This window comes from Macaca fascicularis, chromosome 9, assembly GCF_037993035.2.
Source record: "Macaca fascicularis isolate 582-1 chromosome 9, T2T-MFA8v1.1".
NCBI classification, from domain to species: Eukaryota; Metazoa; Chordata; class Mammalia; order Primates; family Cercopithecidae; genus Macaca; species Macaca fascicularis.
In genome coordinates this window covers 113,329,954-113,344,510 of record NC_088383.1, presented here as the reverse complement: position 1 = coordinate 113,344,510, position 14,557 = coordinate 113,329,954, and the positions used below count along the sequence as shown (strand labels likewise).

The window sequence follows — 14,557 nt, the reverse complement described above, 5'->3', positions numbered from 1 at the left end:
TAAAAATAATTTTTAAATAATAAGAATAATTATTATTCTATTATTTATGTGATGGGAAAGGGTATATCAGAAGGCTATTGAAAGAAGTACAGCAAATATTAGTTTATCTAGAAAGCAGCTGTCAGAATTGGATGATGAATGAAGTAACTGAACTAGCAACAGCACTAATACACTTAACCAGGCATCCTGAGTCAGGGATAACCCATTCCCAAGTATGAAAGAATGGTGGTTACAACTAAAATGGCATGTTAGTAAACATGCTAAATCAGCTAGCAAATCCAAGAGAAATCACAACGTATGTTCATGCAAAAACCTGCACAGTGTTCACAACAACATTATCCACATTGGTTCCAAGCGTGGAACCTTCCCAGATGTGGATAAACAAAATGTGTGTATTCACACATGGAATATTATTTAGCCATAAAAAAGAATGAAGGATGAACCTTAAGAACTTTATGGTATGTGAAAATAGCTCATGAAATGCTACACGTTGTATGATTCCAGTTATATGAAGTGTCTAGAATAAGTCAACCCATAGAGACAGAAAGCAGATTAGTGGCTACGTATGGCCAGGCAGACTGAGAAGAAATGGAAAATGATAGCTTACGAGTGAGCAGTTTCTCTGGGGTATGATAAAAAATGCTCTGAAATTAAATAGTGGTGATAGTTGCACAACTCTCCTAGTATACTAAAAGCCAGTGAATTGTACACTTGAAAAGGGTGAATTTTGTGGCATACAAATTATATCTCAACAACTTTGTTATTCAAAATAGCTAGTAATAATGAATTTAGTTTGTAGACATGTTAACTTAGATGATAAAAAATTTAGCCTGTAGTCTGCTATATATAAAAGGATACAGAAAATTGTTTTCAGTGATGAATTAACCAGGTATAAACTTTTTTGCCTTCCTTTCCTGGTGCTATCGAAGGAGAAACAAACAACATATAAATAATTTTGCCACTGGAAATTAATAAAAATTAAGAAAGAGCAAAAACAAAACTAAACCAAGACAATATAATCTAACTTGAATAAATGTCTTTTTTGATGAGAAGAAAGGACAGACTAAAAATTAAGATTACCAAGTACAGTGACTCATGCCTGTGATCAAAGCCCTTTGGGAGGCTGAAGTGGGAGGATCACTTGAGCCTAGGAGTTCAAGACCAGCCTGAGCAACACAGTGAGACCTCGTCTCTACAAAAAATTAAAACAAACAAAAACAAAAACAAAACAGTTGGGCATGGTGGCCTGAACCTGTGATCCCAGCTACTCGGGAGGTTGAGGTGAGAGAATCACTTGAGCCCAGGAGGTTGAGGCTGCAGTGAGCCGTGATTGTGCCACTGCACTCCAGCCTGGGTGACAGAGTGAGAACCTGACTCAAAAAAATAATTACAACAATAATTAAGATAATGGAGGCTGGCTCGGTGGCTTGAGCCTGTAATTCCAGCTACTCGGGAGGCTGAGGTGAAAATATTGCTTGAGCCCAGGAGCTCAAGACGACAGTGAGCCATGACTGTGCCACTGCACTCCAACCTGGGCAACAGAGAGAGACCCCCATCTCTAAAAGAGGAAAAGAAAATAAAGTAATTAAAAAATTAAGATTATGGGTGACATTTAGAATCAATAAAGTACTTAACTACAGAAGCTCCTGGGTGATACACACATAATTTATGCAAATTCCGCCTCATGCAAACTGCTACACATAAGGCATGCAATCAAATTTGGCAGTGCGGGAAACTCTGCATGGAAATGCAAAGTGAAGCACCTCAAGGCAGGTGGTTGGATGACAAGAAGCAAAATCATAAAGTGCCCTGTGGCCGCCGGCAGACAAAGGCTTCAGTTGCTGGGCCAGGTCTCATCCCTCAGTGCTATTTCAGCATTATTTATGTTGTCCCCTCCCTGCTCTCCTTTATGGAGCTCTGATGATGGTGAAGAAAGGACTAAGCAATAGTCAGCGTGCAGAACCAATTCATAAGCCACGAACACTTTCTAGATTTAAAGCAAAACTCCAAAGCCTCAAGGAAACATGACCAAATCCTACTTTTCACTGCACTTGAACTTGATTTGACTATTTCCATAATGAAAATATTTTTGGAAGGCACAGATGAAAAGTGACACCAAGAGGTCCTGCCACATTCAAATCCACAAAGATCAAATGAAGCCTGGCTCAAGTCCCATTCAGAAATGGGAAAGTCAATACCTGAAAAAGAATACAACTAAAAAATGTGTGCTGCTTAGATTAATGATTCAGTAAAGGCTAGAAAATCTGCGTGAAGACATAAAGTACAGCAAGACAAGTGTCGTAGTTTTAAAACTCATGCCAACGTTCAGAACAGGAAAGGCAGTGAGCACGCTGCTAGTTTGATAATAAAAGTGGCAGTAATATATCTCAAAGAATTGTAAAAGATAATAGAGAAAAATGCGGTTATATAACAAGCATAATAAATATTTGATTTTGATGGAACTTAATTTTTTTTTTTGAGACAGAGTCTCACTCTGTCACCCAGGCTGGAGTGCAGTGGCATGATCAAAGCTCACAGCAGCCTTGACCTCCTGGACTCAAGTGATCCTCCGACCTCAGCCTCCCAAGTAGCAGGGACCACAGGTGTGCATCACCACATCCAGCTAATTTTTGTATTTTTTGTAGAGACGAAGTTTTGCCATATTGTCAAGTCTTGTCTCGGACTCCTGGGCTCAAATGATCTGCCCGCTTAGGCCTCCCAAAGTGCTGGGATTACAGACATGAGCCACTGAACCCACCTGAAACCAGATTTAAAAAACAAACAAATGAACGAACAAAAAACAAGCAAAAACAAACAAACAAACAAAAAAAAAAAACTTCGAAAGTTAGACAAGGCAGTTATTTCAAAAGAAGAAAGTGTCAGAGTTTAAGGCCACAAAAGGTGAACTGACCTTTTGTTTGAGGATAACATAGCAGAAGATTATACATGAAATCTTGGCTTGCTTATCACTCAGAAAGACAATGAGTATTTAAAATATTTTTAGCTCACAAAAAATCCTGACTTTGCAAAATCATGTGAAAGAGTTGCATAAATCAGGGGATCATCTCCATTAAAATTATTCTGACAAATTTCAATTTCACTAGACTCTCCTAGAATAAATATATTGGCATTTAAAGGAACAGATCACATAATTCAAGTTCATTGGTCATGTTTTCAGATTTCAATATTTCCTACATTGTAGTTATAATTCTTTGTTTGTTTGTTTGTTTTCGAGACAGGGTCTTGCTGTGTCACCCAGGCTGGAGTGCAGTTGCATGATCATAGCTCACTGCAAGCTCAAACTCCTGGGTTCAAGAGATGCTCCCGCCTCAGCCTCTAGAGAAGCTGGGACTACAGACACACGCCACCATGACTAGTTAATTTTTTTATTTTTAGTAAAGACATGGTCTCACTGTGTTGCCCAGGCTGGTCTTGAACTCCTGGCCTCGAGTGATCCTCCCTCCTTGGCCTCCCAAAGTGCCTGGATTACGAGTGTGAGCCACCACGCCCAGCCATAGTTACAATTATTGCTAACAGTCTATGGGACAAAACCACATTCAAACCTGTTAGAACAATGTGGAATACCCGGTGTTCCTTAAATAGCATCAGTGAAAGCTACCTACACCAAGGCTGGTTAGTGAAAGCTACCTATACAGAGGCTGGTTAACAATGGTGTTTCTGGGGCTCAGTTATTGAAGATAAAGTGAAATTTCTTATTCAATGACATGCTGGAGCTGCCCACATCTTTTGCCAGCTCTTGAGTTTAGAGATAGCACATTGGTAGCTCAAAATTAGCCTTGGCGGAAGTATTTACACCACCCAAATCAGCAAATGCTATAAATCAGTGCTTTTTCTTTTCTTTCTCTTTTAAGAGAAAATTGATTGTTAAACATTTATCACCACATCGCTGATGACATTCCTAAACTCTCTGGTTAAAGCTCCTAGCCCATAAAACCATTCCAAAGGTCCAGTAGAGACCATACGTTGCTCTTCTAAGCTCTGCCCACATATGAATATCCCATCAACACCTCAAATTTGACAAAATGTGTCCTCCCTCAAACTCTTAGTGAAAAGCATCACATTTACCAGCCACAAACTTGGAAACCATCCTCGGTAACTCCTACTCCTTCCTCAGATTTCATCTCATCTTAGTCCCTCAAAATCTCTCTAATTAAACCTCCCTCTCCAACCCTCTTTAGTGGGGCCCTCTTTGTCCCTTCCCAGTCCTTGCTCTTGGCCACTCTAATCCATCCTCTATACTCTTGCTGGGCTGAACATCTTTTTTTTTTTCTTTTTTGAGATAGGGTTTCACTGTGTTGTCCAGGCTGGAGTCCGGTGGTGAAATTATAGCTCACTGTAGCTTCAACCTCCTAGGCTCCGGTGATCCTCTCACCTCAGCCTCCCAAGTACATAGGACTACAGGGATAAGCCACCATGCCAAGCTAACATTTTGTATTTTTAAAGAGATAGAGTTTCGCCACATTGACCAGCGTGGTCTCAAACTTCTGGGCTCAAGTGATCCTCCCACCTTGGCTTCTCAAAGTGCTGGGATTATGGGCTTGAGCCACTGTGCTCAGATGAGCTGAATACTTTTTCTTTTCTTTCTTCCTTTTTTTTTTTTTTTTGAAACAGAGTCTCACTCTGTTGCCCAGGCTGGAGTGCAGTGGCGCAGTCCTGGCTCACGGCAACCTCCCCATCCTGGGTGCAAGTGATGGGCTGAATACTCTTAAAAGCATGAAGGAGTATACCACTCTTCTGCTTGACAGGCTTCAATTACTCACCATCAACTCTGAAATAAAGTACAAATCCCCAGGCACAGTGGAAAAGGCCTTTCAGCGTCTGACTCTGGTCCACCCTCCACATTCGCCTCTTATCAATCACTCCCTCGCTGGCAACCCCTCACTGGTTACTGTTTGCCAAACACACCAGGCTCTCGCCCTTGTGCCTCTAATTCATCCTAAGAGTCAACAGAGGCATTATCTACCCCCACAGACCAGCCTTCTCGTATGCATGTCTCCAGCCTAGCACTCAACACACCCAGGTTTTAAATGGGCTTAACAGCCTATCTCCCCATCCAGGCTTTGAGCCCCTTGAAGGTCTTTAATATTTTTTATTCCTAGTACACAGTTCTGAGCCTTTATTTGCAAAACAGGACTAGTACCATTTGTAACTGAGAAGGTTGTTGGCAAGATTCAATGAGATGATGTATGCAAAGTATCTGCAGCATGATTCATGGCACAAAATACTTGTTCACTTGCCCTGGGAAAGACTCCCAACTGAAGAACTGTATCTTCATCATAACCCTATACTTTCATCTAGCAATCTATAATTTAAAAAGTTCACCCATCATCCAAATGGAGGTAGGAGGGAAACGGATGAAAATGCTTCAATTACTGTATCTTTGAATTCAAAGGGTTTTTTTCCCCCAGCTCCTTTCCCTGGTCCAGTATTTGTTTATCTGTGAGAAGGTAACCAGGCATGATGGGGTCCATTCAGCTGATCTTTGAAATAAAGACTATAAATTCTCTAGTCACAAGATTTTTTGAACTTCTTTTTTAAAGCAGCAGTTCTCCTTTCTCCCCAAATGCCATCTTCTTAGACTTGAGGTTGAACATGGTGGTTAAAGGCAGTGCTGACCTGAGTGAAGCAGTGTCTGGAACCATCTACCAGGCCTCCACTCGCTGGGAAGTTGAGTGGAGAACCCACTGCAGAACCCAGAGGCTCTGAGGAACGCACATTTCAAAATAATCCCTCATTTTGCACACCGGAAAACCAAGGCCCAGAGAGGTACAGAACATTGCCCAAGGTTCTGGAATTTAGTAAAGCCAAGCCTAAGATCCAAGACTCTTTCCACCACATCATACGGCCTCCTTGGGATCAGGGCCACAGTTGGTGACCTCAGGACAAAAGACTGACATTTCCTACACACGACCATTCGTCATCCATAACTTAACTGTACAAATCTGAGATAGGCAACTGGAAATATCAATACATTTAATCTGTTTCCACTTGATAAAGGTCAAATAGAAGAGTATTAATAACCAGTCTTCCCTTAAGGGGAAAAAAATCATATTCTCTGGCTGCCAATAGAGGAACCACCCACCCATAAGGTGAATTTATTAGTTTCTGGAACAAAAGAAACAATGGGAGTAAAAGAACTGCCTTCCAGATTATTCTAGAAGTATGGGATAAGTAGTTCCATTACTGCCGGGTTAATGAAGGATCTACTGGCAAAGAGTGCTCCTGCCACTGCACCCATTTTCCCGTTCTTCCTTAATTACAGATCCCTGATTTTATTCAGGGTAACCCAGCTAAAAGACTATATTTCCCAGCTTTCCCTAAGATAGTCATGACCCTGCAACTAAGTTCTGGCCAATGAAATGTAAATAGCCATTGGGTAGAATTTCTGGTAGGATTTAAAGCCCTTAAAAGGGGCATGGCCATTTGCCATTTTTTTCTTTATATTCTGCTTTTCAGAGCCTGGAACTTGGATGTGATGGCTGCAGTGACAGCAGCTATTTTGTTATTTTGAGGATGATAGCCTTGTACTAAGTTGCGCTAAGGATGACAGAGCCCATAAAGAGAAAGAGCTTCAGTTCCTGATAATGTCATAAAGAAGCCATCAAAATAGGCCTGAATTGCCTAGCTGTGGCTTTTTCTTTTTTTTTTTTTTTTTAGTCAGTCTTACTTACTCTGTCACCCAGGCTAGAGTGCAGTGGTGCAATCATGGCTGACTGCAGCCTTGACCTCCCAGACTCAAGCTATCCTCCTGCCTCAGCCTCCCAAGTAGCTGGGACTATAGCTATGCATTGTTATGCCTGGTTAATTTTTAAAATTATTTTTGTAGAGTAGGGGTCTTGCTATGTTGCCTAGGCTGGTCTTAAACTCCTGGGGCTCAAGTGATCCTCCCGCTTCAGCCTCCCCAAGTGCTGGGATCACAGGTGCGAGCCACCGTATATGTGACAATAAGCCGTTATAATATGTGAGAGAATGTTACATGAGACAGTAAACCCTTACAACATGAATTTACAGTAGTTAGACTCCAGCAGCCAAACACAATCCCTAACCTTTACAGACCTTGACCTCATTGGCAGAAGCTACAGAAGCCATGCAGAGATACTCAGGAAGATGGGGTGACTCTGGGAAAGGAAGCAATTCATGGCATGTCCTCCCCAACTCCTCATCAGATTTTCCAGAATAATTCCAGAGCACGTTAGAGGAGGGCAAACATGTAATCAGATGATCAGAAGTCTGACTTATCAAAGGCACAAAGAATAAGCCTGTGAAGGCCGGTGTCAGAGTGACCAGGTTAGCAACCCTGCCTGGCTTCCTCCATTGTAGCTGACCAGGAGAGGGACCCCTTTTTGTACCTCTTCCAGGTTGCAGAATTCCTGACGCAGGGCTGCCTTCAGATCAGTGCATTCTCTCCCACATCTCAATGCTACCAGGCACTCCTTGGTCAAATGTGGGACCTAATCAGAGGACACAGGTTCTCAGTGGAGAAGTCTGCGGAAACTTCCAGTTCCTGCTCTGCTTGAAAAGGCAGCAAAGCTTTATAACTCCAGCCTAACAGGGCAACACCCACATCCGACCCCCAGCTCCCTGTGAGGGGCACTAGGTTATGTCTGTGGTTCCGGGATAATGTCATATCCCGGACATATCCCAGATTCCTAATGAGAAGTAGGAATCTGCTTCTCACAGCACCCTAGGAAAACAGGGTGCTTTAGGAGGCTTTCTCCAGTGCTCCTTACTTGATCAGCTGCTTCCATGCTATACATTCTTAGGTGGGACACTCAACCTCTCTAAGCCTCAGTGTTCCCATCTGAAAAATGGATACAATAGCAGTACCCACTTCAAAGGGCAGTTGGATTAAATGAGTTAGCTCCTACAAAGTAATTAGGACAGTGCCTGGCACATCATAAGTGCTTGATATATGTCAGCTGTTAATCTCACTGAAGTTTTTTAAAAATTCCTTTTCAAAGACATCATCTTAAAGTTTCTCCATTCTTTTTACTTTCATTATCAAATCTGCCACCATTTATCTATTCTTCACATTTCCTGGGCAGCAGGCACTCCTATGCCTCTAAAGAGCATCACTGGCCAGGCGCAGTGGCTCATGTCTGTAATCCTAGCACTTTGGGAGGCCGAGGCAGGCAGATTACTCGAGGTCAGGAGTTCAAGACTAGCCTGGCCAATATGGTGAAACCCCATCTCTACTAAAAATACAAAAATTAGCTGGGTGTGGTGGCATGCGCCTGTAATCCCAGCTACTCAGGAGGCTGAGGCAGCAGAATTGCTTGAACCCAGGAGGCAAAGGTGGCAGCGAGCCAAGATCATGCCACTGCATTCTAGCCTGGGTGACAGAGAGAGCGAGACCCTGTCTCAAAAAAAAAAAAAAAAGAAAAAAGAAGACCATCACCTTCTATGCATAATCGTCACACTCCATTACTTTTTACCTGAAGTCGGGGAAATTGTCCCTTTAAGGATCACCAGTTTTCAGTTCTTTCAATATTCCTGCTTCAAGTCACATGGTCATTGCCATGTCATAACCATACCTCCTGAGCCTGCCAGTTGAAATGGAGAAGCACCTAGCAGTTAAGCCTTTAACTTTAATATCAGCGGCCATGCTCTACCCTAATTCCATGCTAGCTAATCTCCTGAGGATCACATGGTATCAAAACAAATCAGTTTCACCAATGATTTGGCTTTAAAACGGGTTGAGGTTTGGGAAAGACATGCAAAGTAAAATAGAGTGTGAGTGGCTTTTTAAATTGAATATACCTTACAAAATAGCTCCAACAACATCTTTTGGCGAGCTCGTTCATACGGGTCGTGTGGAAATAGCTTCCTTCCTGGATAAGCATCATCCAGGTACTCACAAGCGATCACAGATTCATAGATCAGTTGACATTGGCTGGTCTCCAGGACAGGAATGTGGCCAAAAGGGTGCTTTGTATAGTACCATTCAGGCTTGTTTCTCAGGTTAATGTTGACAACTTCATGTCTTAAAAAGCAAAAGGAAAACAAAAATGAGAGGCATCTGCAGGCAGGCACTCTTCTTGAAAGCAGAAGCAATCAGTTTAAAAGTTAAAATTTGCAATTAGTTTTCTAAGGTTTAAGTTTTGTATAAAATATACAACATCATCATCTTCCTTCCGGCAGTGAGATGTGTTAGATGTTTTCTATGCCTTATCTCAGTTGTTCCTCATAATTCCCCATGAAGTAGGCTCACCTCATAGGAAAGAAGGCTCAAGGAGGTTGAATCTCACACACAATGCCACCCACTAAGAAGTAGTAGAGCCAGCCGGGCACGGGGCCTCATGCCTGTAATCCCAGCACTTTGGGAGACTGGGGCAGGCAGATCATCTGCGGTCAGGAGTTCAAGACCAGCCTGGCCAACATGGCGAAACCCCATCTCTACTAAAAAATACAAAAAATTAGCCGGGCGTGGTGGCAGGTGCCTGTAACCCCAGCTACTCGGGAGACTGAGGCAGGAGAATCACTTGAACCTGGGAGGTAGAGGTTGCAGTGAGCTGAGATCACACCCCTGCACTCCAGCCTGGGCAAGAGAGACTCCATCTCAAAAAAAAAAAAAAAAAAAGCAGTGGAGCCAAGATCACAGCCAGACAGACAGACTCAGAGTTCACACACTTAACCATGGCATGAGAGAATTTAGTACATTTTACAGCTTGAAAATACAAATCTGATATTAACAGGTCACAACAGAATATGGTAAGTGTTAACAATTAAGAGCATGAGTTTTGGCATCAGACTGAACAGTCTAGCTTGGGGCCTTAACCGAATTCCTAACCTCTCTGGGCTCAGTGTCCTTAATTATAAAATGGGGCTAAGAATTACACCCATCTCTTGGTACTGTGGTGATCAGGTAAGTGAATATGTGTAAAGTGTTGAGGACAGTGCCTGGCACGTAAGCATGCAATAACTTTTTAATTCTTCTTCTAATTATTAGATGTTCAAATAATACTATTATTTAATGTTCACATAATAATACAATTATTATTTAGATAACTATAAAGTTGCCAGAAGCATGAACATATGTTTAAAAAGATGAAAGGAAACAAATGGGAACATTCGTTGCTTAGTCTAGGAGATTGTCTTAAAACCTACAGCAGAGGCTGGATGAGGTGCCTCATGCCTGTCATCTCAGCACTTTGGTAGGCCAGGATGGGAGGATTGCTTGAGCCCAAGAGTTCGCGACCAGCATAGGCCACATAGAAAGACCTAAAAAACCTAAAGCAGTGAGTCTCAACTAGAGATGATTTTTGGCCTCCTTCCCAAGGGACATATCACAATGTCTGCAGACATTGTTTTGCTGTCACAACTGAAGATAGAGGATAGGGAAGGGGGACTCTACTGTCATGGGTAGAGACCACTGAATGGGTAGAGACCACGGATACTGCTAAACATCCAGCGATGGATAGGACAGCTCCTATCCCACCTCTCCAATAAAGAATTATCTGGCCCAAATTGTCAACAATGCCAAGGTTGAGAAACCCTGCCCTAAGAAAATACATCAGCTCCTAGGCTGATAATTTATCACCAAATGGGCAAACATCCTGTTGTTGTTATTTTCCTCAAAAAACAGGTAACCTTAAGGTCAACTTAATTTGAGCAAAAGGGAAGAATCTGGAAATATAGGCCCTATATACTCAACAAGGTGGATTTACATAATTTTATTTAAAATATCTCTATCTTAGTCTTTGTATCTCTCTGACATGAGTCTGAAACTCTGAAGTCACCCCCTTGTGATGGACTCTCTGAGACAAGAGTCAGGAACCTGGAGTGACACATTCTCAACACTCTAGCTTGGAGGCCAGCTGTATTATGCAGTCCACATCCCAGCAAAGCTGCTCTGCCCTCCAGATCCAGACCTGCAGGAGCTGGTCTTGCAAACTTCCTTCTGGAAGAATCTATACCCATTTCTCAAGTTTTCAAGGTGTCTTGAAAACTTCCAGACACCTCTTGATAGCAATTCCTTTTATTTCATTGTTTGGAAAGATTTGTTCATTCATTTAACAGATACTTTTTGAGCACCCACTATGTGACAGGCTCTCTCCTAGCTCATGAATAAAAGAGACAGAGTTCCTACCCTGGAGAACTCACATGGGTGAAGGGGACTGGGGAGGGGAGATGGACGAACAAATAAGAAAATGCTGGACGCAGTAAGTTCAATAACGAAAGGAAACAGAGGTGACCTAAGATGCCTGGGGTGTGGTGGGGGAACTACCTCTGTGGAGCAGTCAGGAGAGGCCTCAGTAGCCTTGGCTGCGCCCTTAAACATTCTGGGAGGGAACCAATTCACCAGCCCCCTCATTCAGATTCCTCTGCGCTGGCCTAGAAGTTACAGGACTCGGAAAAGGGCTCCGCATTTCAGTAGGGCCCGCTAAAAAAATGCCCGCCCTTTGCTAATTACTTGTTGACTTTGCCTCCGGAAAAAAAGGACAGGGAGCCCCTTCTAAAATCTGAGCAGATGCCCCAGATGCTAAACATTCCCGGGCTCCTGTGGGGCACTGGGTTTGCTCGGGGGCTCTGGGTTCCCGCTTCTCACCTGATGTCTTTGGCCTTGAGGACGAGGCGGGTCCTGTGAGAATAGGGGCAGAACCTCATGCTGTAGATGCGGATCAGCCCCTCCGGGACTGGCCCTGGGGGCTGGCTTCCTGCAGAGCAGCGATGGAGGGGGACAGGGAAAGGAGAGGCTTAGTCAGCCCAGTGAGGAGGGAGCTCGCTCACTTGCCCGGATCCCAGGATGGCTGTGGGAGCTCCAACTCCCAAGTCCCAGAGAGGACAGTGCTGCACGTGGCTTTTCTTCAGGAGAGCCCTCCAAGTCCCTTCCTGCCCCGCTGGTCTGCAGGCCAAGGCCAGGCAGTTCCACCGAAGCCATCATTTTCTCTCACGCGGCGCCCCCAGCTCGCGGACCCCATGGAGAGCACTCACCTTTCCCCAGGGTCCTGGTCGCATCCTGAGACATGGTCTCCAGCTGTTTGCGCAGCTCCCGGAGCTCACGGTCGCCGCCCTGTGGCTCGCCACCGCTGCCGCAGGGTCCAGAAGCAGCTGCGCTCTGGAGCGCACCTCTTGCCCCAAATTTAATTTTTGAACTACTGGGCTCCGGCGGGGCAGAGGGAAAGCGATCTGGAGCAGGAGCTAGGATAATTTAACCTGGGGAGACATCGCCCCAGATTTGGAAGCCCAAGAGTAGGAGCTGGCAAAAAACAAAACAAGACAAAATAACACCTGAAAAGCTCCCTCTTGCTCTGAACATGTGCTTAAAGCTTTGGAGGGGCCTCCTCTATATCAAGCATTCCTCAAGAATGGGCATTTAAACTCCAACATGGATTTCAAAGGAGTTTAATCAAAATCGACTAGGGTAACGCTGACTTTTTCTTTTCCATTCTGAATCTCTTGCATCACTAAGACAATTGGCCACACCTCTGTAAGTACAGCTTTAAAAAATAATAAGGCCAAACATTCTCATGATACAGCAACTAGGAAATAAAAAGTTATTGGTGTTGAAATCTCACATACGCTGGAGAGTCAGTGCCCGCTAGACACCTAGACACCTTTGGTGTCTAGACAGCTCACATTTTGCACCCTAGACACCTCAGTTGCCTCATCCCAGTCCTGTCCCTACTTGTGAGGTTTTACCCAAGCTCTGAAAAACCAGCAATGAATAAAATTAAGATACCTGGAGGCAAAGAACAATTTGTGAGCTCCCTCACTTCCCCGGCATAAATTTTTGAGAACACTCTTACTAGATGCTAAGGATACATTGCATCAGCCCAGCCATAGGGGCCACTTGCACAGCTTTTCTGTTTATGTGAGATAATGGAGGTGGCTTTGGCTCTGATGCTGATAAGCTGAGATCTTGAATTTCAGCAGGTAAAAAAATAATTCCTTAAATTTTCCAGAATTGGGCTGCTGTGGGAATTGCATGTAAATTCATTTGGTGGCAAATGACCTTCAGGTCATGAAGGAAAGAAAAATATTTTCTGTGTCTCACTCATACTGACTAAATTATTTCCAAAGATTACCTTGATTCCTACAATTGCTCTGTCAGGCAACTCATATTATTCCTACTTTTCAAAACAGAAAACAGCTTCAGAGAAATGAAATTATTTGCCCAAAGTAACCAGCTAGTAGGGTTGAAGAACTTCAAAAGTCCAAAGCTTGACTCGTTGTCTTGACCTTTAAAACTGGTAACAGTGCTGGGAAGAAAGGATTTTAAGTCCAGGAAAAGATATAGCATATAATGGCTACTCAACAAATAATAGTTGAATGTAAATATCTTTTATTAAAATGACGGAGCCTAATTATGTAGCTTATAAACGGGTACTGTTAGGCCTTTGGAGTTCCAGTCTATCCAGAACTTCTTGGTTAATAATAGTGTTAACATTTTTTGCTAGTGAATAAGAATCTTTGCAAATCTTCAGAATAGTGACTCAACTACATTTTTTGCTGTCATTCAATGATTTCATGTGACATAAGCTTAGATAATAATATGGAAAGTATTAACATTTTACAAGAATTAGGGAATGGCAAAAATGTTTGAATAAATATTCTCTGAAAATAAAAAGCATATATGTCAGCAAGAAATCTGGTGTTGGAGAAGACATATTGGTTCCTGGCTTGCTAAGCTGACTTTTCATTTAGGAAGACAGAGAAAGTAATAGAGTAACTTCTATTACTTTGGAGCTAATTCTGATCAAGAAGGACAAACTGGATGGTAAAATAGAAGCAAGAAACATAACCATGTCATGTTAGAGCTCCTGATAGATAAGATGACTTCTGGGCATACATATGTATCCCTCATGTAAACAAAGCAGATTTCAAGACAGTTGAGAAAAATATATCCATAGCCTAAAAAAGGCCATAAGAGGAATGCAAAATCTCAAAATCAAAATAAATTTTACTAATAACTATTTGGTGCTTCATGTGTATTGACCCAGTTAATTCTTAAAATAGTCCCATAACTGGGCCAGGTGCAGTGGCTCATGCCTGTAATCCCAGCACTTTGGGAGGCCAAGGCGGGCAGATCACGAGGTCAGGCGATTGAGACCATTCTGTTTAATACGGTGAAACCCCGTCTCTACTGAAAATGCAAAAATTAGCCAGGTGCGATGGCGGGCACCTGTAGTCCCAGCTACTAGGGAGGCTGAGGCAGGAGAATGGCGCGAATCTGGGAGGCGGAGCTTGCAGTGAGCTGAGACTGCACTACTGCACTCCAGCCTGGGCGACAGAGCAAGACTCCGTCTTAAAAAAAAAATTGTCCTATTACTGTTCTATTTTGATTCACTTTAAAAGATGAGTAAACTGAGATTAGCACAGTTAAACACTTCTCAACTAGTAAGTGGAAGAGGGAGGACTAGGAACCCTGGAAGTTTGACTCCAGCGGCAACAATCTCAACCAGTATCTTAGTCTTTATCAGATGCAATGAACTGAATGGTTGGCAAATGTTTTTACAAATATTAAATATTTTAGGCTTTTCAGGCCATCTGATCTCAACTATTCAGTTCTACACTTGTAGTGTAAAAACAGCCA

At 42.9% G+C, this 14,557-nt stretch overlaps 1 protein-coding gene across 5 annotated transcripts in view; it reads right to left on the bottom strand.

The window, feature by feature from the left end:
* The window catches only part of GSTO2 (glutathione S-transferase omega 2), a 31,061-nt gene that overhangs the window by 13,693 nt on the left and 2,811 nt on the right, over positions 1 to 14,557 (bottom strand). For 2 of the 5 annotated variants that reach the window (XM_074002667.1, XM_005566369.5), the window contains exons 2-5: positions 11,956 to 12,220; positions 11,570 to 11,678; positions 8,782 to 9,004; positions 7,371 to 7,472 (exon numbers count right to left, since the gene is read on the bottom strand). In XM_074002667.1, the coding sequence (XP_073858768.1) occupies positions 7,371 to 7,472; positions 8,782 to 9,004; positions 11,570 to 11,678; positions 11,956 to 11,989 (468 nt within the window). In that variant the 5' untranslated portion in view covers positions 11,990 to 12,220. The remainder of the gene's footprint in view (positions 1 to 7,370; positions 7,473 to 8,781; positions 9,005 to 11,569; positions 11,679 to 11,955; positions 12,221 to 14,557) is intronic. The other 3 variants (XM_005566370.5, XM_074002668.1, XM_074002669.1) reach the window with 2 other exon arrangements.